Here is a 25020-nt window from a genome sequence, read left to right on the forward strand (position 1 = left end):
CTTCGTAGACACTGTTGCACACCACAGACGTAAGCTGCCACTATTATATCATCCTCCCCACCTGCCCACCTGGGTGATGGCTGTGGTCAAGTGGGATTGTGACTTGTCCACTGTCAGGTCTCCCGAGAGAGATCCCAGAGCTAGGATCTCTACGTGGTAGCCACTTCCCATATGTGGCAATTTAGATCAAAGTTAATTAAAATTAAATAAAATTTAAAAATTCAGTTGCTTAGTTGACTTAGCCACATTTCAAGTGCTCATTAGCCACATGTGTGGCTAATGGTTATCCTTTTGGACAGCATAGAGGTGGAGATCATTTCCATTACCAGAGATTGTTCTGTTGGACTCGGGCTCAGCTTGCCAGTCCTGTCCTTTTAGAATGGTCTCTCTCCATCTGGATCACAACCATTATGGGAGGGGAGGGGAAGAGATTCAGGCGGAAGTCAACGGGGCTTCGGTAGTTTCCAATAGCCTGTCCTTCTGAGGTCAGTCTCCAGCTTCCAGCTCTCTTCCCCTTTGGTTCCAGAAGAAACCCTCTTGTCCCTTGGGCCCTCTTTCCTTCCTTCCTTAGAACAAGCTGCTCCTTGGTCCTTCCTGCAGCAGGTAAACTGTCTGTGTTTTTATTCTCTCTCCTGTCCCTCCTCCCCTCACCAAGTTCATGGAATGTTTAATGATTGGCCGGGACCTTGTAAGACTACTTCAGAATGTTGCTAGGATACCAGAATTTGAACTGCTTTGGAAAGATATTATCCATAACCCTCAGGCCTTAAGTCCTCAGTTCACAGGTAAGTAAGGACCAGGGCATCCTGCCCTTGGGAGTTGGGAGGTCAGTGTATGTGTGCTGTGTGAATCCAGAGGGTAGAGGCTGGAGGGTAGGAAAGGCTTTGACAGCCAGATATAGGAAGCTTGGGACTAGGCAGGCTCTGCCAAGTACGGCTGAATGTGGGAATGGCAGAGATAGAATAATTCATGTGGTTCCCAGATAGCCCCTGCTTGGCAGACTCCAGCTGCCATTGCTCCTAAGAAAAACTGAGACAGAACTGTGATCATCATCCTCCTCTCCCTGCAGCTCTTTGGCTTGGGAGGTGAGCTGATGACCAGCTTCCAGCCTCACTGGGTCCAGCAGGGGAGTCAGAGGTCAGCTCGTGAGACTGAGTCAGCAGAGAGGCTGGGATTAGCCTTTTAAGTGAATGCTTTTCCCTGGGAGCAGTCTTGCCTCTGAATTCCAAGGATCCAGCTTAGCCAAAATTCTCTTCAGCGGAGGGAGCCTCTGTGTGCCTCTCCCTGACAAGGTCTTTTTGATAGCTCTTTCCCCTTCTCAGGGTCCCCATCCCACCTCCAGCACGTATGTGTGTGTATATGTAGATCGTGTGTGTGCATGTACATGGGTGTGCACACGGAAACAATTGTCTAGGCCCTGGAGAGTCAGGAAGGAGAGGAAAGTCCCGGTTCTCCTTTATGTTGTATTGCTCTTATATTAAACATGTGTTGAGTTGTTTTGAGTGCTTACTGTGTGGTAGACACATGTATGTTAACTCATTTAATCCTCAGGACAACCCTGTAAAATGGATATTTTACTTTCCATACTTACAGATAAAGAAAATGAGGTTCAAGGAGATTAAGTAATTTGCCCAAGGCCACACAGCTAGTGAGTGTCAGAGGCAGGATTTGGATCCAGGTCTGTCTGACTCCAGAGTCCCTGCTTATACCACAACATTGATCCCAGGACCCAGGGATGGGACCATCAGGAGCAGGAAGAGAGGCTAGGGTTTCCCCTGCTTTCCCCTAACTTTCCCACAGGTTGCCAACTGGAATAATGTGAGTAGGGGGCTCTGGATGGCCAGGAGCAGAAGAGAAGGAATATATTTGGGTCCTGGGGATGGTGGTTGGTTGGAGCAGAACATGGCATTGCTGGTTAGAACCCCACTTGTATCTGTGCTTGACAACTCTCTTGGTCTTGTCCTAGAATTTCCCCAAGAGCAAGACCACTGGCCATCAGAACTTGGCCCAGGTTCCCCACCTGCCTTCTTTCCTTCTGGTCCTCAGGCTTGTCTCTTTTCTCTTCCCTTACACACTTCGTTCAGGTATCCTGCAGCTTCTTCAGTCAAGAACATCCCGGAAATTCCTAGCATGTCGTCTAACCCCAGACATGGAGACTAAGCTCCTCTTCATGACCTCCCGGGTAAGCTAACCTTTTGCAGCAGGAACAGAAGCTGCAGGTTGGCTGGGCTTCTTCCTCCAGCCTGCAGATGCCTTACCCCTGAGTGCTGACTGGCAGAGTGGTGGTCAGGTGGGTACCCAGTCTACCTGGCATTGGGCGGGGTGCTATGAGCTGGGAATACAGGGTTTAGTAAAAGAGGTACATCCAGTTGGAGCTCTTGTGAAGCTTCCAGTCTGTCTAAAACCATCGTTAAACCAATAATTATACACAAATTATGTAATTTACAAGTGTGAAATGTGCTGTAAGAGGGTAGAGTGTTCATTCTGGGAAACCCACTGTTCCTTGGGCTGCACGTGAGTTCTCAGGAAGAGAGCTATGGCCTTTTGGTTTCCAAACATGGCTGAGTTATGACAGAATTGCTTGAGCAACATGTTAAAAATACATCTTCCTAGATGCTAGTCTCCCAGATAATCTGATTGAGGAATCTATGTTTTTAACAGAGAGTTTCCAGGCAACGGCTCCTCTACAGCCAGTCTGGACTTGGGAAGCTACTGGCCTAGTCCACTTTTGTTCTCTTGAGTCATGCCGGAGAGCTGTCCAGATCTGTGCTATCCCATGTGGTAGCCACTAACCATGATTTACAGCTTAAAGTAGTTAAAGCGAGGGGCACCTGGCTGGCTCAGTTGGTGGAACGTGTGACTCTTGATCTCAGGGTCATGAGTTTAAGCCCCACGTTGGATGTAGAGATGACTTAACAAAATCTTAAAAAATTTGCAGGAGGACGCCTGGGTGGCTCAGTCAGTGAAGCATCTGCCTTTGGCTCATGTCATGATCCCAGGGTTTTGGGATCGAGTCCCACATTAGTTCCCTGCTCGGGGGGGGATCTGTTTGTCCCTCTGCCTGCCACTCCCCCTCTGACAAATACATAAATAAAATCTTTTAAAAAAAATTTTTTAGGGACGCCTGGGTGGCTCAGTCACTTAAGTGTCTGCCTTCGGCTCAGGTCATGATCCCAGGGTCCTGGGATCGAGTCCCCCATTGGGCTCCTGGCTCAGTAGGGAGCCTGCTTCTCCCTCTGGCCCTCCCCCTGCTCATGCTCGCTCGCTCTTTCTCTCTGACAATGAAATCTTAAAAAAAAATTTTTTTTAGGGGCGCCTAGGTGGCTCAGTTTTTAAGCATCTGCCTTCGGCTCAGGTCATGATCCCAGGGTCCTGGGATCGAGCCCCGCATCGGGCTCCCTGCTTGGCAGGAAGCCTGCTTCTCCCTCTCCCACTCCCCCACTTGTGTTCCCTCTCTCGCTTTGTCTCTCTCTGTCAAATAAATAAATAAAATGTTAAAAAAAATTTTTTTTAATAAATAAAGTAATTAAAGCTAGGTAAAATTAAAAATTCAGTACCTCAGTTGCATTAGCTACGTTTTAAGTGCTCAGTAGGCACCATCGTTGCAGAAAGTTCTACTGGACAGTGTTGATCTAGTTGTATCTTTCTTTTCTTTTCTTTTTTATATTGTATTTGTTTATTTGAGAAAGAGCGTACTCGTGAGAGAGAGCGTGAGCAGAGTGAGGGGCAGAGGGAAAGGGAGAAGCAGACTCTCCACTGAGCAGGAGCCTGATGCGGGGCTCGATCCCAGGGCTCCAGGATCATGACCTGAGCCAAAGGCAGATGCTCAACCGACTGAGTCACCCAGGCGCCCGTTTCTTTCTATTTATTCCTTCTCCTCGCTGTTTTGTTTGAATTTGGGGAATAAAAGGGGAGAAAACCACATCTCTCTTACCTAGTGTTGCTATTGTACCACTTTAGAGTGTGATCGGGGAAGGAGTTGCTGCAAGAAGGTTTGGAGAGTCTGTGTACCTGGGATAGTGACCCCGTAGGTTGCTGAACATCAGAAAGCTCTGTCAGTGCCGAGTGGCAAACGGGCTCCACTCTTGTTCTCGAGGAACACTCCTTGTTGGCCACAAGGGGCTCTACAAGATAAGAAAAGATGATGCTTAGGACTAGAGCCTCTGTGACCAGAACAGGAGAAAGGAGCCAAAAATGGGCTGCAGTCACAGTTGGGGTAAATGTTCAGGACATTAGGTGGGTGGCAGGAATGAAGGCATCCCTGGCACAAGAGGTGAGTGAGAAAGAGTCTCGGCACTTTTTTCAGTCAAGGACTATTTAAATCAGGAAGTCTTCCCAACGGAGGAGAAGTCAAGAAGAAAGTGAGTTAATGAATGAATGGAGGGAAGAGATTGAAGTCTGGGTCAAGCCTAGTGTCCTTTTCCTCTGCCCAGAGACCACACCCTTCCTTCCGAGTTTCTCTCCAACGCCCCCTTCCTCCAGGTGCGGTTTGGTCAACAAAAGCGTTACCAGGATTGGTTCCAGCGCCAGTACCTGTCAACCCCAGACAGTCAGTCTCTCCGCTGTGACCTCATTCGCTACATCTGTGGGGTTGTCCACCCTTCTAACGAAGTGCTGAGTTCAGATATCTTGCCCCGATGGGCTATCATTGGCTGGCTCCTGACAACATGCACGGTGAGGGGCTGGGCTGTGGGATGGAGGCTCTTGGGTGGTGAAGAGTCCTCTTCCCTTGAGTTCCCCCTATTTCCATGCTTCTTCCTGCCTCTCTGGGCCTCCTGACCCCTACGGGCCCTTCCTTCACTTTCTTCCTGCTGAATGTCTCCGCCTTCGTCCAGCCTCCATCCGTGTCTCTCGAAGTGGACTACACTCATTATTCCCCATCTGGGTTTGGGGTTGAACAGGTCCATCTCTGCCTTTACTGCCGATCCTCGAGCCCAGATTTCTCACGCCTCCCCGTCTTTCCTTTTAGTTTTCAGAACCATATATGGTCATTCCTCTGAATGGTTCCTTCCTCAGATTCAGGGCTTGTGTTCCTTAGACCCTCACTTGGCAACCTTTTGGCATCAGCTTTGGATACTAATGCAAACATAGGGACTCCATGGCACAGCCATGTCTTTCCCAGCATTTTTCTCCCTGTTCCTTGGGTGGGAAACTCCAAATTGTCTGCTCTCTGGCCTCTAGTTGCCTTTTGACACCCTCCCTGCCCCAACTGGGTCCTTGGAATGTGCTGATTCAGACACAACAACAGGCTGTTCCTAGGGGGTCTTTCAGTCAGGAATGTGCCTGGGGAGCCCAGCCGGGCAGCCTAGGGGCTGGTCTGGGTGCATGTCAGTGAGGTCCCAGCTCCTTTTCTAGGATCAAGGATGTGTTCTTCTGGATGTATGAGAACCCAGGTCAATCCCTGGCCCCTTGGTCAGTGAGAACATGGCCACTCGCACTCTTATGCAGACTTGTGTGCCCCTCACCCCTGGGGGGTTCCATCTGTCTCACTAGAAGTGAATTTATTTCATAGATGGGCAGTTATGTGGGCTCTGGAGGCTGCCTTGTGCTTCTGAAGGGAAGGGAGCTGGTTGACGAAATCAGCCCTCCCTTCTCCTCTGTCTTCCAGTCAAATGTCGCTGCCTCCAATGCCAAGCTGGCTCTGTTTTACGACTGGCTGTTCTTTAGCCCAGACAAGGATAGCATTATGAACATAGGTATGTGACCAGACCGGGCAACACCACCCTCAACTCCCAAGCCCCCGCCTAGCCTTGGTGACAGTAGTCATAAATCCCAGGGCAGCCCGGGGAGAGGCAACTTATCCGGGAGCAGTTCCATAGTTCCATAGTTCCTCACCAGTGCTCCCTTGATGTAGAAGGAAGATTGCTTTTATGAAGCCAAGCGCTCACTCACTTGCCCTAGAGCTTATGCGTGGGCTTCCGGTGGGGAGGGCCTAGGCGCAGGGCTGTGCCACACCCTGCTTTTCCTCTCCTACCACTCCTATTCTCCAAGCTATATGCTGGGGACAAGGGAGATGAGAGCTAGGAGCTGTTTCAGGGCTTGTCTGCTTTTGGGTCTGCTCAGTGGGAATAGGGGTAGGGATACAGCTTTCTCCTGAACCATTCGTAAGTATTGATGCCTTGTTTCATGGAGCTGGGCACAGACTGTCTGATGTGGGGGCCCTTTCATTCCACCTTCCCCAGAACCGGCCATCCTGGTCATGCACCACTCCATGAAGCCACACCCAGCCATCACTGCCACACTCCTGGACTTCATGTGCCGTGTAAGTGTGTGTCCCCTCACCTTATAGGCCCGCAAGTAGGTCTTCCCAGTGCCCTTCATCGTGGGAGCAGCTGTGGTCGTAGGTCCTACCCCCCAGGTTAGTGAATATTCCCCTTCCGTATTCCTGCCATGTGCCATGTGCCGTGGGATCTTTCCATGTCTTTCTTGACCTCAGGGATAATGACTTAAGGTAGAATCTGGTCTCTCTGAGGTGCAGCCAGGTCTAGGAAGAATTAACCATTTTAGCAACCTGGAATGGTGAGGAATATTCCAGACCTTTCTGCAGCCATACTTGTGTTTTTCTGATCAAAACTGAAGCAGCTTTTTAGCTCTAGTTCAGCAGAACACTCTGTGTTGTGTGCTCATTCTTTGCTTCCTTTCTTCCCTTCCAGATCATTCCCAACTTCTATCCACCATTGGAGGGCCATGTGCGACAGGGTGTGTTCTCCTCCCTCAACCACATTGTGGAGAAACGGGTCTTGGCGTAAGAACTTTACATGTCTGTAAGCAGCGGGGAGGGGCTGTTTTCTTATGTGTCACTAGGTCAGGCACGTTCAGATACTGTCCTACCACTGCTGACTTTTCTTGACAGGTATAGAAAGTACTAGCTCTGCCTCAGACTGCTGAGAGTATGTCCTCTTGACGCTTAGAGAAATTCCTGTCTTGTCACCACATTCCAGGGGTCTGAGTATGGCCCAGCTATACTGGTTGGGCATAGACCGGTCTCTCCCAACCGAAGTGAGGCGCTCTGATGTTGACCTCCATTCATGCTCCCCCCCAGGCATTTGGCTCCCCTGTTTGACAACCCTAAATTGGATAAGGAGCTTCGGGCAATGCTGAGGGAGAAGTTTCCTGAGTTCTGCAGTTCGCCTAGCCCACCGGTGGAAGGTATGGGGCCCTCCCATTCTATCACCTGTTTGAGAAGAGGGATGGAGACACCCAGGGCTCTCAGCCTGGAGCCCCATGTATGTCGCCCTGGGGCGATTCTTCACCTCTGTGACTGTCCATTCCAGGTTTTTGTTCTGCACTTTCTCTTTAATGAGTTTTTGAGTTGTCTTCCTTGGTTCTCCCTCTCCATCTGATCTTACCTGACTTTTACGGACCTCTCTTGCTCCTCAGCTCCTGTGTCTTCTCTCAGTAGCCTACCCTCCATAGGGAAGGCTTTCATGGGTATTTGTGTTTGCCTCACTGTAACTTCGTGTGACTCTTCTCTCTTCCCATCCCTGGGCCCTGAATCCTGATAAGAGGTGGTCATGTTGGGTCTCAAGTCTTGCTCCCAGTTATATACATACACCCTTTTTTGTTTTGGGGTAAGGCTTAAGCCAAGCAGAACTTCCCAGCTTGGTTTTAAAGTGAAGAGCACTTGGGACTGTCCCTGGTCTTACCTACTTGTCGATGCAAGCTAAGCACAGCAGGCATTTCCTATACCATTCTTATTCCTGGCAGAATTGCCCTGCAAGTCGTGGAAGGTTGTGAGCACACGATGTCTGTCCTTCCAGGGTCTGTAATCCACCTGTCCCCCAAGTTAGGCATGTTAGGTCACAGGAGACCATCAAATGCCTTGTCTCTTTCCTCCCAAGTCAAACTTGAGGAGCCGGTTTCCGTGGAGATGGACAACCACATGTCAGACAAGGATGAGGCTTGCTATGACAACGCAGAGGCAGCCTTCAGTGATGATGAGGAGGACCTCAGCAGCAGAGGTGGGCACAGCAGAGAAGGGGCTCCGGGTGGCATCACCCCTAAGAGGACCAGGTGGCAGGAGCAGCCTCTCTGCGTCCTCTCTGTTGCCTTGGCCCCCTGAGTTAGTCTCGTTAGCAGGGTTACTGGATGGGACCCCAGGGCGCAGAGCCCTGCCCTTGGCCCTGAAGCAGGAGGGAGGGAAGGAGGAGTGGCCCCTGCCCTTGTGTGCTCCTAAGGCTGGGTGTGTCCACATCCAGGGCACATGCACACCTGGCGTGTGGGGCTGTCCCTGCTGCTGGTGTCTGGGGAAATGACCGCTCTCCTGAATCATTCCCTTCAGGAAAGAAGAGAGAGTTTCGCTTCCACCCTATCAAGGAGACAGTTGTGGAGGAGCCAGTCGATATCACCCCTTACCTTGACCAACTGGATGAGTCCCTAAGGGACAAAGTGCTTCAGCTCCAGAAGGGGAGGTAGGTGCCCTCAGCCTCAGGAGGCTCAGCCCCAGGCTTTCGCCCTGCTACCTGGTGGGGTGGTGGGGAGTATGGAGAGGTAGTAGAAGCTCCGTGATGTGCCTTCTGCAGTTTGGGTTGGGGGGTATGGGCTGGGGGAAGGCAGCCTCGTTCCCCAGCATGCAGTTCTCACTCTGTAGGTTCTGAGGACAAGAGTCTCTGAGAACCAAAGTGGGATGATGGGGATTTCCTTTCCTTAGGGCCTCTGCCCGGAGAGTAGCAAATTCTGCCCTAAAGCCTCCCTGACCCAAGCCCGGATTCATACAGAGCTCCTTTGTTTTGTCTGTGCATGAGTGTGCTTTGCTGGTTGTGTGTCCTGCCCTCTGCTGTCATTTACATCCCTGAGATTTTCTCTCAATTCTTCACTACAGTGACACCGAGGCCCAGTGTGAGGTCATGCAGGAAATCGTGGACCAGGTCCTAGAGGTGAGGAGATCCCATCCCCTGAGGAGGAAGCAGCCTAGCCCACGCAGCGCAGAACTCCCCCACCCAGGCAGTTGGCTCCTTCCCGTCCCCAAGATGGGTCCCCTCTGGTGGTGCAGGGCTTTGTTGATCCTGGAGGTGGAAGCAGATTGAGTGCAGAGGCTCCGGGTCGTGGGGGCAGTAAGGCTTGGGTCCCGTGGTGATACCTGCTCACTTGTCTCACCACCCAGGAAGACTTTGACTCGGAGCAGCTGTCTGTCCTTGCTTCCTGCCTACAGGAGCTCTTCAAGGCCCACTTTCGAGGGGAGGTGTTGCCTGAGGAGATCACCGAGGAGTAAGGCTTATCTTTCCTGACCCCTCCACCTACCCACTGGCTTCTGGGAGCCAGAAGTATGCTCTTAGAGCCCTAGTCCAGGAGGCATCTTGCTGTAGACTTGAGAGAAATAATCTTCACTTATTTTACTTCTTTTTTTTTCACGATTTTATTTTCAAGCAATCTCTACACCCAGCATGGGGCTTGAACTCAGACCCTGAGATCAAGAGTCACACGTTCCACCGACTGAACCAGCTAGGCGCCCCTCTCTTTACTTGTTTTTATTCTCACGTGTGCTGATTCACTTAAGGATTCATTTTTGTCTGCTGAATGCGGAGCGTGGGGCAGAGACTAGGGCCCCTTCCTGTGTGCCCAGCCCTTGCTGCTGTAGGTGGGATTGGACCCTTGCCTGGACCCTCCCAGAAGGGCAGGAATCTCATTTTCTTTTTTTTTTCTTTTTTATTTTTTTAAGATTTTATTTATTTATTTGACAGAGAGAGTTAGCGAGAGCAGGAATGCAAGCGGGGGAGTGGGAGAGGGAGAAGCAGGCTTCCCACCAAGCAGGGAGCCCGACGCGGGGCTCGATCCCAGGACCCTGGGATCATGACCTGAGCCGAAGGCAGACGCTTAACGACTGAGCCACCCAGGCGCCCCTCTTTTTCTTTTTTTTTTTTTAAGATTTTATTTTTAAGCAGTCTCTATACCCAACATGGGGGCTCGAACCCACAACCCCAAGATCAAGAGTTGCATGTTCCTCCAACTGAGCCAGCTGGGCGCCCCAGGAATCTCATTTTCAATGACAGTCACTACCCAGACTGTGATGCATGTTAGGAATCTGTCTTCTCTGTGACCAAGCCTCTGGGGCAGCAGGAAGTTGACCTTTGGTTTGGAAAGGAGCAGGCTGGCATCTAGCCTCCATAATGTCTGCCTGCAGCCCATCTTCTCTACTCACGTGGACTCTTAGATGTCACGCTCCTCTTGCAGGTCCCTGGAGGAGTCTGTGGGAAAGCCTCTCTACCTAATATTTAGGTAAGAATCCAGCTGTAGGAGACAGTGCTGGGCCTTCCGTCCTTCCCCTCAGCAGTCCTATGCTTCTGTCCTAGGGTAATGGGACTCCTTTTCCAGAGGAGAGGGATATGCAGTGGGCACAGGTGGCTCATGCCTCCACAGCAGTCTGCCCTACATACAGCTCTGCTCCCTTCCTCCCACCTCCCGCCTCCAGGAACTTGTGCCAAATGCAGGAAGACAATAGCAGCTTCTCTCTGCTTCTGGATCTTCTCTCGGAGCTGTATCAAAAACAGCCCAAGATCGGCTACCACCTCCTGTACTACCTGAGGGCCAGGTGGGTATGGTCCCCACATTGGAGGAGGTGTCCTGGAGAGCCTCCCCTGCGAATGCTGATCCCCCGCTGGCATCACCACGGCCTTCCGTGTGTCTTTTTTAATAACAGCTTTAAAACCACAATTCGGTGGTTTAAAGTATATTCCCCAAGTTGTATAATTGTTGCTGCTGGCTAATTTAGAAGATTTTCATCATCTGTAAGAGAAACCACATCCCAGTTAGCAGTCACCTTCCCATTGTCCCTTTCAACCCACCCCTGTCAACCACAGATCTGCTTTCTGTCTTTATAGATTTACTTACTCTGCATGTTTCGTATAAATGGAATCATACAACGTGTGGTTTCTCATGACTGGCTTTGTCACTTAGTGTAATGTTTTCAAGGTTTATCCCCGCTGTAGCTTGTGTCAGAACTTCCTTTTTTTATGCCCAAATAATACTCCACTGTCTAGGTATACCACAGTTTGTTTATCCGTTCACCCAGCGATGGACATTTGATTTGTTTCCACTTTTTTGTCTATTGTGAAAAGAGCTGCTGTGAACATTCACATACAGATTTTTACCTGGACACAGGTTTTCAATTTTCCTGGGTATATATACCTAAGAGTAGATGCCGGTCGAACGGTAACTCCATCTCTAACTTGGTGAGGACCTGCCGAACTACTTTCCAGAGTGACTGCAGCCAGTTTCCGTTGCCACCTGCCGTGGGCGAGGCTTCTAGTGCTTTCACGGGCTTCCCAGCCTGTTGTTGGGCAGCTTTTTCATTACAACCATCCTAATGGGTCTGTGGTTTTGATTTGTATTTTCCTGATGGCTAATGATATTGAGCAGCTTTTCATGTGCTTGTCATTGGCCATTTACATATTTTCTTTGGAGAAATGTCTGTTCAGATCCTCTCCTGTTTTTTGTTTTTGTTTTAAGACTTATTAGAGAGAGAGCGCGTGTGCAGTGGGGACGGGCGCAGGGACAGGGAGAGTCTTAAGCAGACTCCACACTGAGCACAGAGCCTGACGCGTGGCTCGATCCCACCACCCAGAGCTCATGACCTGAGCCGAAGCCAGGAGTCGGACGCTTGACCGACTGAGCCACCCAGGCGCCCCTCCTCTCCTGTTTGTGTGGTTTTCTTTTTTAAGATTTTATTTATTTATTTGACAGAGACACAGTGAGAGAGGGAACATAAGCAGGGGGAGTGGGAGAGGGAGAAGCAGTCTTCCCGCGGAGCAGGAGCCGGATGCGGGGCTGGATCCCAGGACCCTGGGATCATGACCTGAGCCGAAGGCAGACGCTTAACGACTGAGCCACCCAGGCGCCCCCTCTCCTGTTTTTTAATTGGGGTTATTCATCTTTTTATTGTTGATTTTTAAGATTTTTTTATATATATATTCTGGATACAAGTCCCTTACAAAACATAACGTTTGCAAATATTTTCTCATTCTCCGGGTTGTCTATTTACTTCCTTGATGGCATCCTTTGAAACACAGATGTTTTACATTTTTTTTTTTGAAGATTTTATTTATTTATTTGACAGAGAGAGAGACACAGTGAGAGAGGGAACACAAGCAGGGGGAGTGGGAGAGGGAGAGCAGGCTTCTCGCAGAGCAGGGAGCCCGGTACGGGGCTCGATCCCAGGACCCTGGGATCATGACCTGAGCCGAAGGCAGACGCTTAATGACTGAGCCACCCAGGCGCCCTGATGTTTTACATTTTGAAGAGTACAATTTATCTTTTCTCCATCACTTGTGCTTTTGGTGTCATGTAGATTTTCTCCTGTGTTTTTTTTCTCTCTCTCTTTTTTTTTTAAAGACTTTATTTATTTATTTGACAGAGAGAGAGATAGCGAGAGCAGGAGCACGAGCAGGGGGAGTGGGAGAGGGAGAAGCAGGCTTCCCGCTGAGCGGAGAGCCCAGTGCGAGGCTTGATCCCACGACCCTGGGATCATGACCCAAGCCGAAGGCAGACGGTTAACAACGGAGCCACCCAGGCGCCCCTTTCCTGTGTTTTCTTCTAGGAGTTGTATAGTTTCAGTTCTTAACATTTAGGCCTATAACCCCTTTTGAGTTGTTTTGTACGTCATGTGAGGTGGGGGCCTCTATGTGTTGTTGTCCTCATTGCTCAGAGCCCAGAAATCAGGAAGCGAGCTTTCTCGCCTGAGCTGAGCCCTCTCCTATGTTCAACTCTCACCAGTTAGCAGCTTCATTAACTGTGGTCAGTGCCCTGCCTGGAGCACTGGGGAAGGATGGGGAGAAAGAAAAGTGTGTCCTGGTTGCTATAAGTTACAAAGCTCTTGAGGAAGGCAGGGGAAAGCCATGAGACTGATTGGCCCAGAGCATCAGGGCAGCAAAGGGATTGCAGAGGAGGGCCTACCTGGGGGATGTCTGAGGCTGGATGCTGGCTTAGGCCCGACTGCTCTTGCAGCAAAGCCGCTGCTGGGAAGATGAACCTGTACGAGTCATTTGCCCAGGCCACGCAGCTGGGTGACCTGCACACCTGCTTAATGATGGACATGAAGGCCTGCCAGGAAGACGATGTGCGGTTGCTGTGCCACCTCACGCCCTCCATCTACACAGAGGTCAGTGCCCCTGACGGAGTGCCGCTGAGGCAGGGCAGCTGTGCAGGCTGGGCTCACGAGACTGCGCATCTCTGCATACAACACCTGCTGGCCTCGGCAGGCTGTTTTTTTCCAGCACCACACCTGCTTGTGGGCCCCCCCATTAAAGTTTAGAAAATGTCTAAAACCCACAGAATTCCAATCCTGTGCTTTGTGGTGTGAGTTGGGGTCTGGGCCTCTACACTTGGCCTCTCAGCTTTGGCCCCATCCTCTGGACCCAGGACAGGCCCCAACCAAATCCACGTTCACACATTACAGGCCTTCTTGCCTTTTGATTGCTCACTCTCAGTTTCTCTAGTGGTTCCCAAAGACCAGGGCCTTTGTGGTGGGGACTCGACTTTCATTTCCCTCATTCACTCACTGTCTTCTCTAGGAACTGGGACATCAGAGGAGGTATCAGCTCTTCCTCTTGGTGAAGGTTCCTGGGAACAGGGAAATCAGGGCACGGGGTGTGGGCATGACAGGAGGAACTGTGATCTCAGCCAAAAACTGCAGGGGGAGGGGTGCACATACCCAGCATGTGGCAGTTTCCTCCTCTGCTCCCTCCCTGGTAAACTGGCCTCCCCAAGAAGGGGTCATGCCTGCCTGTCATGCACCCCAAACACTCACACTCTGCACCTTCTCTTCTTTGGCTGAGGGTTAATATAGATTGGATTTTTTTTACTGCTGCCACACAGCACTCACCAGTCATGGCCAGTCCTTTTTGGCTCTAGCTCCATCTCTAGATGGCTCCCCATTGCTTTCCTGAGACACACACACTCCTTATGCTGTGGGCACACAAAGAGCAAATTTGGGTTTTGGAAGAGTTAGAGTCCCAGCTTCACAGCTGTTGGATCTTTGTTTAGGTATTTGTGTTAGACCCCACATCTGGCTAACCCAGCCATCCCCTGAGCATGTGGGAAGAAAGGGGAGTGGATTATGAGGTTCAAGTCAAGGGGTGCACCCTGGACTCCTGCCCCAGCTTCCCTCTTTTTCTGCCCAGTTTCCAGATGAGACCTTGCGGAGCGGCGAACTGCTGAACATGATCGTGGCTGTTATTGACTCTGCGCAGGTGCACAAGGAGCTGTCCTCCTGGGAGGCCTGGGCAGTGGTGGGGGAGGGGGGCCTGCACCTGTGTGCACTTCAGGCCTGGGGGCTGGAAGGGAAGTGGATCCCAGGGAGGCAGGCGGGGCTCATTCTCTCCTGGGTATTCCAGTTCCACACGGAAAGCTAGGAGGTGGGGTTTTTTTAGCTTTCAACTGGCCATCCCCTTGGCTCAGGATGAAAATGATCAGGCCATTGACCTTTCCACCACGTACAGGGCCCCGGAGGCTGCAGCTTTTCTTGTGTGTTGTTCTTGTGCCGAACTGAGGTCCCATTTCTGCTCCTCCTCTCCACTCGCCCCATTTATGACAGAAGAGCCCTTCTTTCTTTGCCTTTCTCCTACCCACACCTCTGTTCCAGACTCAGCCTCCCAGGGCCCTTTCCTCCTCCTCAGGCACAGGCTGGTGTGGGTTGGGGCCCAAACTAGGGCGAGGTAGACAAGTTGTCCATTCTCCCTCTGCTATGAGGGCATGGAAACCATTTAATGGTTTTCTTTAACTATTTTGCCCCAAACAAGCCTTCACCTGTTCTTCACCAGCCCCTGCATCCTTCAGAGACCTCCCCATGCCTTTAAACCAAGTTTTCCCTTCCTTTGGTTTTTTCCCCATGTGAGCCCTCCTGCTTCTCTTTCCATACTGGCTTCCTGGCTTCTTTTAGAACCAATGGGTCTTGCCTTCTTCCTTCTCCTCCTCCTCAGCTCCAGGAGCTGGTTTGCCACGTGATGATGGGGAACCTGGTTATGTTTCGAAAGGACTCTGTCCTCAACATACTCAGTAAGTGAGCAGACCCTGCAGGCACCCCGGGGGGGAAGAGACGTGTGGCAGCCCTGGATGTTTTCTAGTAACAGCATAGCTGGCTTGGGCTGAGAATGGGGTAGACCATCACTCTGCCCTGCTCTGTGGTCTTGGGCAGTGTTTCTGGATCTGCTTAAGCTCAGGGTTGGTGGGACTATAGGAGTGAAGTGAAGTCTTTGAAAATAATGCTTTGTGTGGAAAGGGAGAGTATCTGTAGTGTTGGGGTCACTGTCCTCACCTGTGTATCACCCCTGCTTGGGATGCTGTTAGTCAGTGAGTTAGCCCTATGTGTGTGTGAAGGAGAGAGCGCGCAAGCGCGAGCACGCCCCTTCTCTGTCCCGTGCAGTCCAGAGCCTGGACTGGGAGACCTTTGAGCAGTACTGTGCCTGGCAGCTCTTCCTGGCCCACAACATCCCCCTGGAGACCATAATCCCCATCCTGCAGCACCTCAAATACAAAGGTGAGTAGGGCTGTGGGTAGGGAGAATTGAGGGAAGGACCGTCCCAGTCCCTCTGGGGCAAGGCTGAGGCCCCTAGGCTTCTGGATGATCAGACCCACTGCTGCCCCTCCCAGCGAAGTCCGGAAGGCCAGGCTCCCTGGTCAGTCACTTAGGCTCTTCAGATGAGTCCTGCAGGCAGGCCCACTCTGAGCCAGGCACGAGCTAGGGCTCAGGCCGCTCGGGATTTTCTAGAAGCAAGGGATTGTTCTTCCTGGCTCCATGGGGAAGACTGTCCTTGCTCCTTCGAGTGGCTATTAACTGGGGGATGGGAGAGGTACCAAGATTCTTCCTGGAATTCTACAACCCTCTGAGCAGCCTCTGCCTTCCCCCACAGAGCACCCAGAGGCCCTGTCTTGCCTGCTGCTTCAGCTCCGAAGAGAGAAGTGAGTTCTACTTCCGGGGACTCTAGCTCCCAGTCACAGCATACCGAGAGAGAGCATCCTGTAAAGGGTTCCTGGCTGCTCCTTCAGGAGGCTGGCCATGCTTTTTTCTACTGTAGACATCTACTTATTCTGCCCTTCCCCTAAAATGATTTACAAACATGCAGCTCCCTTGGGATCTGGGCTTCCTCTTGACTTTACACCCCTGCCCACCAGGAGCTGCCCTGGGAGGAGGGGGTAGGGGGTGGGGACCGGACATCCTGGTTTCCTGCTCCCCACCCCTACTCTGCTGAGGCCACCCTAGGCTAATCCTAGAGGAGGCTGGGTCAGAGTACAGGGGTGGGGCCTGGAGGGGGAGCCAGCAGAGGCCCCTCCACCCTCCAGCACAGGCACTTTCCCAACAGCCCAGATAAGTAGGACAGCAGCTGTGTATCTTCTCTACCTTCTTGCCATCCTTCCACCTTTTCTGCTCTCTTGCCCGAGAGACTAGAAGTGGTACAGAACATCCTAAAGGAAGTGGGCAGGTTGAGGGCTGTGGCTTGCCAGCCCCCTCCCCTGCGCCTTCTTGGGCTAGATACTGTGTGGTCCTTTTGCCTCCCTGGCCCATTTCCTGACTGTTCTGGGCAAGGTGGGAGAGATTTGGTGAGCCGCCCCCCAGTATACATACCAGCTGCTGCTGCAGAAACTGAAGAATCACTTGTGTCTCCTGGCTTCGGCAAAGGATGAAACCAGCATTCCTTGGCCCAGAGAGAAGAGGGAGAGGGTGTGAGAGCAGGAAGCTGCAGCGACGCGGGTGGGGGTAGGGGGCTGAGGTTTGGGGAGTAAGTAGGTGGGAGAGACCAGGGGATCCTGAGGCCAGCTGTGTGAGCAGGGTGCCCTCCACTCCTCTCACACCCCCAGGCCCAGCGAGGAGATGGTGAAGATGGTGTTGAGCAGGCCCTGCCACCCTGATGACCAGTTCACCACCAGCATCCTGCGGCACTGGTGCATGAAGCATGACGAGCTGCTGGCCGAGCACATCAAGTCCCTGCTCATCAAGAACAACAGCCTCCCGCGCAAGAGGCAGAGGTGGGAGCAAGAGGCAGAGGGGGGACGTGGGCCCTGTGGAGGGCTGCCCACTGTCCACAGGCCATCACCAGGGCAATTCCTTCCTGGTTAGTGGGTGACACCTAGTGGTCTGAAGCTACATGGTGTACGGGCCCACTCTGGCCCTTCCCCCTTTCCCTAGTGCCCGGTGGCTGGTCCCTGTTCCACCCCATCCTTCCCCATATGGGCTGCGTCTGTCTTCAGGAGGGGCCCTGGTGGGGAGGGTGTCCCACACTCCTGGAGCCCTCCCCTCAAGCTCAGACTCTGGCTGTGTGACTTCCCTGCAGCCTGAGGAGCTCCAGCAGCAAGCTGGCCCAGCTGACTCTGGAGCAGATCCTGGAGCACTTGGACAACCTGCGCCTCAACCTGACCAACACCAAGCAGAACTGTATGCGTTGCAGACCCTGGCTCAGACCAGCCCTAGAGTGGGTGGGGGCAGGGGCAGGAGAGTTGAGTGAGTTTCTGGACCGCTCACTGTCCTTCCTTCCCTGCTCTCCCTCCTCCTCCCTCTAGTTTTTAGCCAGACCCCAATTCTCCAGGCTCTGCAGCACGTGCAGGCAAGCTGTGACGAGGCCCACAAGATGAAGTAAGGCCTTGGGAAGCAGTGGGGGAGGGGTCCTGCCCAGGACAGAGAAGAGGCTGGGAGGAATGTGCTGAGGGTGTGTTCTTTCTCTCAGGTTCAGCGATCTCTTCTCCCTGGCTGAGGAATATGAGGACTCATCCACCAAGCCGCCCAAGAGCCGGAGAAAAGCAGCTCTGTCCAGCCCCCGCAGTCGAAAGAATGCCACACAGCCCCCCAATGCTGAGGAAGAGTCAGGCTCCAGCAGTGCCTCGGTGAGAGCCCTCACCTCTGCTCAGCAGCAGGAACATTGGGGGCGGGTGGGGCTGGGACTAGTAGCTGCTCAGGCTAATGACTGGCCCCCCCATCTCTTCCAGGAGGAAGAAGACACAAAACCGAAGCCTACCAAGAGGAAACGGAAAGGGTCCTCTGCAGTGGGGTCTGACAGTGACTGAGGCCCCGTGTTCCTCCATCCCACCCCCCGTTGGACTGCCCTCCCCTCCTTGGTGAATCAGAGGTTAATAAGGGCTGGGGAGATAGTGGGGAGACACCCTCTCCCTCTGCCCAAGGCTCGCCTGGTGGGAAGGATGAGCTGCTTCCTTTGGCTCAGCCTGAGAAGCTGCCATGCAGCCCCAGCCCCTGCTCCCTTCTGTCCAGGCGCCTCCAGCCCCATCACACTGCTGCTCCCACCGACTTGGGTCCCACTGAAGCCAGAGGCTGTGTGAAATCTGGGCTGGTGCAGGTCCTCAGCCCCTGCCCCTCCCCAGCCTCCCAAAGAGAAGAGAAATGGCAGATGGGGCTTGCTGGTCAGAGAGGCCAGGATGGGAGTGAAGACAGTGTATGGATGCCCCTTCCACACGTTCCCAGTCTGGCCTTGATTTGCTCCTAACAGGCATTTTATAGTTGCTCTCCATCCTCCCGTGTGAAATGGGCATTTCATCAGTGATGTGGTCCAGCTGCCTGCCTGTTCCTCAACATGGGGCAGATGCCATAAGAGTTCAGGCAGGGACTGGGGGGAGAGGGAGGCCAGAGCCCTTGGGACTCCCAGAGAGAGACTTCCACAGAACTGTCAAATGGTCCCATTTCCTCAGTTCTGTCTTTTTGGGGTTTTTTGTTTGTTTGTTTGTTTTTTTGGCAGAGATAATCGCGTTTTAAAAGTTTTTAAATGACAATAAAACAAGCCAGAACCTCTTTTGTGCTGGAGTTGCTGGCCCAGGTGCTCTTACCCTGTGCACCTAACTGGTTGCCCCCACTCCCCTGGTGGCCTCAGAACTTCCCCTTTTCCCTCCCCGAACACCCCCGTCTGGAGCAGGAGGGACTTTTTGCCCCCCCCTCCTGCCCAGACTTCCTGCTGCCACTGGGGCTGTGGGCCAGGCACTGACCTGTCCAGGCATCATCTCCCGTGAAGTTGAACCCTACTTCTATGTCAAGAAACTAGAGGCTCCCGAAAGTGAGTCTTAGTAGATCTGTGTGCTTATCAACTATTGGAGGACTGCTTGGGGGTGAAGGATGCCCCCAACTCGGATTCTGATGGACAGAAGTAGGCCTGGTGGGGAGAGTTCAGATACCAGCAAGAAGGAACCAACCCTCTTTGTTCCACAGTCTGGCCACTTGCTGTCTGTCCCCTGTGTCCCAGCAGAAAAGAATCCCCTAGGCTGCCCAGGAGGCTGGGTGGCCGACGGAGGAGAGAGGAGTGAGGTCTTGGCGGAGGACAGAGGGCTCCTGCAGAATCCAGTGTCCCCTTCTTCAAAGCTGTTATTCCTTCCTTTAAAAGTCTTAGTCGCAGGAGGCCTCTTCCTCTCCCCTTCCCGTTCTCTCTGCCCCAATTAAAACCAGGATGGAAAGCATTCGCTGGCTGGCCCCAATTATTGTGCCCTTGCCCGGAAGGAGGGGCCTCCGCAGTCGCCCCTCCAGAACTCTGGCTAGCTGGGCCCCCACCCATCCCCTGGGGCTGCTGCTGGCGCTGGGGGAGGGCACGGGTCTGGCAATCGGGCCGGGTCTTGCAGCGCCAAGTGGGCAAGGGGCCGAGTTCTCCGGCCAGTTTCGGGGGAGAGCAATGGCATCCTTAGGCCGGGACGCCACAGTTCAGCCAGATGCCAGAAGAGCCCTTGGGGAGAAAACCTGAACCGGGACCTGGGAGGGTTTGGGCCGCCGGCTGTCTGGGAGGGAGCGCGCACAGGGCGGAGCGCGGGGCCGCCCCCCACGCACTCCCGGCCTCGGCTCCCAGCCCGTGGAGAACCGGGAGGGGGGAGGGGGGAGCTGGGTGGGAAGGGGCGTGTGCCGGCGCACGCGCGCTCCCAAGAGGGAGCGGTCTCCGAGCAAAAGCGAGCGGCCCGTTTTCGGAAGGGAGCCTCTGGGCCGCGCCAGGGACGAGGGCACCATGGCCGCCCTCCTGCTGCTGCCCCTGTTGCTGCTGCCACTCCTGCTGCTGCGGAAGCTGCACCTCTGGCCCCGGCTGCGCTGGCTCGCGGCCGACTTGGCCTTCGCGGTGCGCGCCCTACGCTGCAAACGGGCTCTTCGAGCGCGCGCCCTGGCCGCGGCCGCCGCCGACCCGAGGGGCCCCGAGGGGGGCTGCAGCCTGGCCTGGCGCCTCGCGCAACTGGCCGGGCAGCGCCCCGCACACATCTTCCTCATCCACGGCGCGCGACGCTTCAGCTACGCGGAGGCCGAGCGCGAGAGCAACCGGGCTGCGCGCGCCTTCCTGCGCGCCCGGGGCTGGGACGCGGAGCTCGGCGGCGGCGCAGAGGACGAGCGGGCCGCGGCCCCTCTGGCGCCCGGGGCCACCGTGGCGCTGCTCCTCCCCGCCTGCCCAGAGTTCCTGTGGCTCTGGTTCGGGCTGGCCAAGGCCGGCCTGCGCACAGCCTTTGTGCCGGCCGCCCTGCGCCGGGGTCCCCTCCTGCACTGCCTCCGCAACTGCGGCGCGCGCGCGCTCGTGCTGGCGCCAGGTAAGGCCGGAGCGCGAGGCCAGCGGGAGAGGGACCGGCCTCGGAAAGGGGGGCGTCGGTGGGGGGCGGGGAGGGGGAAGGAAGCCGAGCCTCCTCGAGGGGGTTCGGAAAGGGTGCTCGGGGACTTGAGTCTTTGGGTTTGCGAAGGGATGGAGCTGGGTCTTTGGTTCCCAGAACGGTGATGGGATGTTCCTACTCTTCTCGCGCAAGAGCAGTGAAGCGGTGGGGAGTTGCAAATAGGCTGTGGGGTGGAGAATTCTGGGTCCCCAAGCTATGCCTTCCCACCTCATCCAGAGTTCTTGGAGTCCCTGGAGCCTGACCTGCCAGCCCTGAGAGCCATGGGGCTCCGTCTCTGGGCTGCAGGCCCTGAAACCCATTCTGCTGGAATCAGCGATTTGCTGGCTGAGGCCTCCGCTGAAGTGGATGAGCCAGTGCCGGGGTACCTATCTGCCCCCCAGAGCATAATGGACACGTGCCTGTACATCTTCACTTCTGGCACCACGGGTGAGCACTGGCCTTACCTCCCAGAAAATAGGCAGAGGAAGGCGGGGGGCCTGGGGACAGGAACTATGGCCTCAGTTTCCAGGCCACTCCTCCAAACCCTCCCCCGCCCCTCCACGCTGGTCCCGAGGATCATACTAATTTCTCCGCCTCCCTGAACTTCCCACATTTCCAGGACAGCTTGGCCTCCCTTCTTTTCAACTTCAGCCTTGCCTTTGCCTCTTTCTTTGGGAAACCAGGGGCAGAGGGAGGCAGGGCCTGAAGCTCAGACCCTTCCCCGGGTCTCCCCCCACCACCCACAGGCCTCCCCAAGGCTGCTCGGATCAGTCATCTGAAGATTCTGCAGTGCCAGGCGTTCTACCAGCTGTGCGGAGCCCACCAGGAGGATGTGATCTACCTTGCCCTCCCACTCTACCACATGTCCGGCTCCCTGTTGGGCATTGTGGGCTGCTTGGGCATTGGTCAGTCTCCCCAACTCCCACCCCAGTCCAACCCCCACCTTTAGTCCTCCAGCAGATGTTTTTTCTAGCAAACATTTATTAAGTACCTAAGTGGTATGCACACCTCGGGATGCTTCCTGAGTCCTTCAGGGTAGAGAATCCAGAGGAAGAAGGAGGCAGGGCCTCCTCTCCAAGAGCTCCTGGTACAGCGGAGTAGCATCACCTGCACAACCTACAGACTGGCTAGGGAGGCCGTATGGTTCACAGAACTCCAGACTCCAAGGTCGGGGTGGGGAAGGGCTGTGGATGTCAGCCCAGGAAGAAGCAGATGGAGAAGGTTGGGACTTGGGGGCAGGGTACGGAGCACGGACTATGTGGGGGCAGGAAGTAGAGAAAGGGCACTGACCTCCCTGAGGCACAGGTGGGAAAGGAAGAAGGCCAAGTTGGGCCTGCTGTTGAATGTCCCAGCAGGGCCTTCCCAGGGACTACACACTGCACTGAGGACTAGCGTCTGGGAAGGAGGTGGTCAGGGCGCCCCCATAGCCCTTAACCTCACCGTCCTTCCTCCCCCCTCCTCCACTTCTGGCAGGGGCCACAGTGGTGCTGAAGTCCAAGTTCTCGGCTGGCCAGTTCTGGGAAGACTGCCAGCAGCACAGGGTGACAGTGTTCCAGTACATCGGGGAACTATGCCGATACCTTGTCAACCAGCCCCCGGTGCGTGGGCACAGGTCCAGGGCAGAGCTGCCCAGGCAGGGAGGTGGGCACTTCATGGGAGACGCTGAGACAGTGGTCTGGGAGTTGGAAGAGAACGGCAGGGTGGGGGGAGGGGCCTGGGATGACAGGATATCTGAGTGAGGTCACCATGGAAGGGGCTCCAGGGGAGTGGGAAACAGGACTTCACTTTTGGGAGCTGGCGTCTTGGTGGTGAACTTTCTGCCCATCTCTCCTCATCTCAGAGCAAGGCAGAACGTGGACATAAGGTCCGGCTGGCGGTGGGCAGTGGGCTGCGCCCGGACACCTGGGAGCGTTTTGTGCGGCGCTTTGGGCCCCTGCAGGTGCTGGAGACCTATGGACTAACAGAGGGCAACGTTGCCACTTTCAACTACACAGGACAGCTGGGTGCTGTGGGACGTGCTTCCTGGCTTTACAAGGTAAGGGAAGGGTGGGGAAGAAACTGGGGATCCCATGGAAGGTGGGGGCAGGCAGGGAGGGGGCTCGTGCAACTGAAATGACCCAGTGCCTGGGTCTCCCTTCCCCCAGCATGTCTTCCCCTTCTCTTTGATTCGCTATGATGTCACCACAGGGGAGCCAATTCGGGACGCTCAGGGGCACTGTGTGGCCACATGTCCAGGTTCGTGCTCAGGTGGGGTGGGTGGGGGTGGTGCAGCTGGCAAAGGAGGATTGGGATTAGACAGTGGGGTGAGGGGCAGGAGGTTCTGGGTGAGGTGGGCAGTCACCCCTGACCCCAGTGACTCTGCCAGGTGAGCCAGGGCTGCTGGTGGCCCCAGTGAGCCAGCAGTCCCCATTCCTGGGCTACGCTGGGGGGCCAGAGCTGGGCCGGGGAAAGCTGCTAAAGGATGTCTTCCGGCCTGGGGATGTTTTCTTCAACACTGGGGACCTGCTGGTCTGCGATGACCAGGGTTTTCTCCGCTTCCACGATCGTACTGGAGACACCTTCAGGTATCTGTCCGTGACTTTGAGTCCTTTCCCAGACATCCAATCTCTGTGACCCAAAGCCCCTAAACCTATCTCCCTAACTTGCACCCAAACACACCCAAACCCAGCCCCTCATCTAACCTCTCCTGTCAGACCTCTGGAACACTTCTTCTCTGTGAGCATCTGGCACCCTGTCTTCCCCCCACCCACCTTCTAAGGCCCAGGATCTCTGCCCTCTTGCAGGTGGAAAGGGGAGAACGTGGCCACGACTGAGGTGGCGGAAGCCTTGGAGTCCCTGGATTTTCTTCAGGAGGTGAACGTCTACGGAGTCACCGTGCCAGGTGCCAAGACACGGGAGGTGGGAGGCAGCTGGCCCACTGCCCTGACCTGGTATTACTTGGGCCCAGGGAACATGAAGCCGGAGGGTGGTCCACAGCTGACCTTTCCCCACTGACCACCAGGGCACGAAGGCAGAGCTGGAATGGCGGCCCTGGTTCTACGTCCCCCCCACTCATTGGACCTTGTGCAGCTCTACACCCATGTTTCTGAGAACTTGCCACCGTATGCCTGGCCTCGATTCCTAAGGCTCCAGGTAATCAGCTGCTCCTGCTCCACCCCTCCCCACCCCCCACCCCCCGCCCGGTTATCTGCAGCAGCTGGTAGCGCCCAAACCCCACACAGGGATCCTCACGTGATACTCTCCGTGAAGAGAAAGAACAGCTCCTTCCCAGACATGCACTCCTTTGCCCCCCTTCATTCCCTCTGCCCTCCTCCAGGCTTGTCTCCTTCTCTTCCCTGTCACCCCATCCCCTAAACTCTGACCTCATACCTCCTTTTCCCTGCCCCTTGACAAACTTCAGTCCCTTGACTCACCTGAACCACTGGGCAGAATATGCCTTCCTTCAACTCCTTTTGATGCCCCTCCTCAGGAGTCTCTGGCCACCACGGAGACCTTCAAGCAGCAGAAGGTGCGGATGACAAAGGAGGGCTTTGACCCAAGCACACTGTCTGACCCCCTCTATGTTCTGGACCAGGCTGGGGGTGCCTACCTGCCCCTCACACCTGCCCGGTACAGTGCCCTCCTGGCTGGGGACCTTCGCATCTGAGAGCCCCGCATGCTCAGGTGCCTGAGGGAGCGACTTTGTGGGTTGGGGGCATGGCAGGTGTACTGGGGACTGTCTGGGGTCTTTTTTATACCAGATTTGGAATCATTATTTTGTAATAAACAGGACCAGAGCCAGTCTAGCTCTGTCTTTCTGATCTGCGGTTTGGGGCTTCCCTGTCTGTGGAACTGCTTTTTCCTGGCACAGAGCCCCATACCTCTGCCCTGACTTTACGTGGGCCTGAGCTCCGCGTCTGGACCGCAGTGTTTTTCCTCTCAGGTGACTCCGTGTGATCCCTGTCCTTGGAGAGCCCCTGGTGGTGGGTGTCCGTCTGTGCTGTGTGTGCCCACCCCAGCTTCACGCCCTGAGCACTGGGCAGCTCTGTCAGGGGAGCTATGGGACTGGAGGCCTTGACCAAATGGCACAAGTGGACAGAGGCACGGAAATGCTGCTCCCTGTGGCCGGCCAGCCTGTCCCCACAGACGCAGGTGTGGCTGGGCTGGAGAAGAGTCAACCAGGCAAAACAAAGGTTTGATTTTGAGGAAGAGGGTCCTCTAGACACCCCTCTTCCCTCACAGCCTCTGATAGCGCCAGTCAGTGAGGGGGAAAGGGTGGAGGCACGCCAGCTCAGATGTTTCTAATTTTACCTAATCTTAGTCCTGCATTCCCAGAGCAGCAGCCCAGGTTGGAGCCCCTCAGGCCCTGAGGAGACTTTGAAGGCTTTCCTGGGAGCAAGGCTCACGGTGCATGTGTGCACGTGGCAGCAGGAAGAACGGGGGACTCCAAGGGAAAAAGGCCTGTCCTTAGCCTCCAAATGAAGCATCAGTAAAATTCATCATCTA

General features: G+C 54.5%; 2 protein-coding genes across 5 annotated transcripts in view; both read left to right on the forward strand.

The window, feature by feature from the left end:
* Positions 1-19360, forward strand: part of INTS3 (integrator complex subunit 3) — a 41785-nt gene extending 22425 nt beyond the window's left edge. The window contains 23 exon segments of the mRNA XM_021682200.2: positions 656-785; positions 2085-2182; positions 4483-4674; positions 5609-5696; positions 6183-6262; positions 6654-6745; positions 7043-7149; positions 7842-7961; positions 8282-8411; positions 8822-8876; positions 9104-9207; positions 10171-10215; positions 10409-10528; positions 12940-13093; positions 14115-14183; positions 14913-14988; positions 15356-15469; positions 15843-15891; positions 16789-16956; positions 17262-17362; positions 17488-17560; positions 17652-17808; positions 17911-19360. Coding sequence (XP_021537875.1) covers positions 656-785; positions 2085-2182; positions 4483-4674; positions 5609-5696; positions 6183-6262; positions 6654-6745; positions 7043-7149; positions 7842-7961; positions 8282-8411; positions 8822-8876; positions 9104-9207; positions 10171-10215; positions 10409-10528; positions 12940-13093; positions 14115-14183; positions 14913-14988; positions 15356-15469; positions 15843-15891; positions 16789-16956; positions 17262-17362; positions 17488-17560; positions 17652-17808; positions 17911-17988 — 2400 coding nt within the window. The 3' untranslated portion in view covers positions 17989-19360.
* Positions 19361-19843: 483 nt separating this feature from the next.
* Positions 19844-24546, forward strand: SLC27A3 (solute carrier family 27 member 3). 4 transcript variants are annotated; one of them, XM_021682031.1, is made up of 11 exons: positions 19854-20478; positions 20773-20982; positions 21282-21440; positions 22009-22133; positions 22376-22570; positions 22680-22770; positions 22901-23099; positions 23319-23416; positions 23537-23667; positions 24005-24198; positions 24458-24546. In XM_021682031.1, the coding sequence occupies exons 1-10, from the start codon at positions 19914-19916 to the stop codon at positions 24179-24181; spliced, it is 1950 nt and encodes a 649-aa protein (XP_021537706.1). In that variant the 5' UTR covers positions 19854-19913; the 3' UTR covers positions 24182-24198; positions 24458-24546. The 4 variants fall into 4 exon arrangements, with proteins under 4 accessions (XP_044772123.1, XP_021537706.1, XP_044772122.1 ...); XM_044916188.1 differs by lacking the exon at positions 24458-24546 and having other exon boundaries at positions 19844-20478; positions 24005-24450; XM_044916187.1 differs by lacking the exon at positions 24458-24546 and having other exon boundaries at positions 24110-24450.
* The last annotated feature ends 474 nt before the right edge of the window (positions 24547-25020 follow it).

This window comes from Neomonachus schauinslandi, chromosome 6 (assembly GCF_002201575.2).
Source record: "Neomonachus schauinslandi chromosome 6, ASM220157v2, whole genome shotgun sequence".
NCBI lineage: Eukaryota > Metazoa > Chordata > Mammalia > Carnivora > Phocidae > Neomonachus > Neomonachus schauinslandi.

Excerpts from the sequence above, each read along its gene's own strand:
- SLC27A3 (XM_044916188.1), top strand. The coding sequence starts at position 19,914 with ATGGCCGCCCTCCTGCTGCTGCCCCTGTTGCTGCTGCCACTCCTGCTG. Across the intron at positions 21,441-22,008 it reads TGTGGGCTGCTTGGGCATTG|GGGCCACAGTGGTGCTGAAG; the intron begins GTCAGTCTCCCC and ends CACTTCTGGCAG. Across the intron at positions 23,100-23,318 it reads CGTACTGGAGACACCTTCAG|GTGGAAAGGGGAGAACGTGG; the intron begins GTATCTGTCCGT and ends GCCCTCTTGCAG.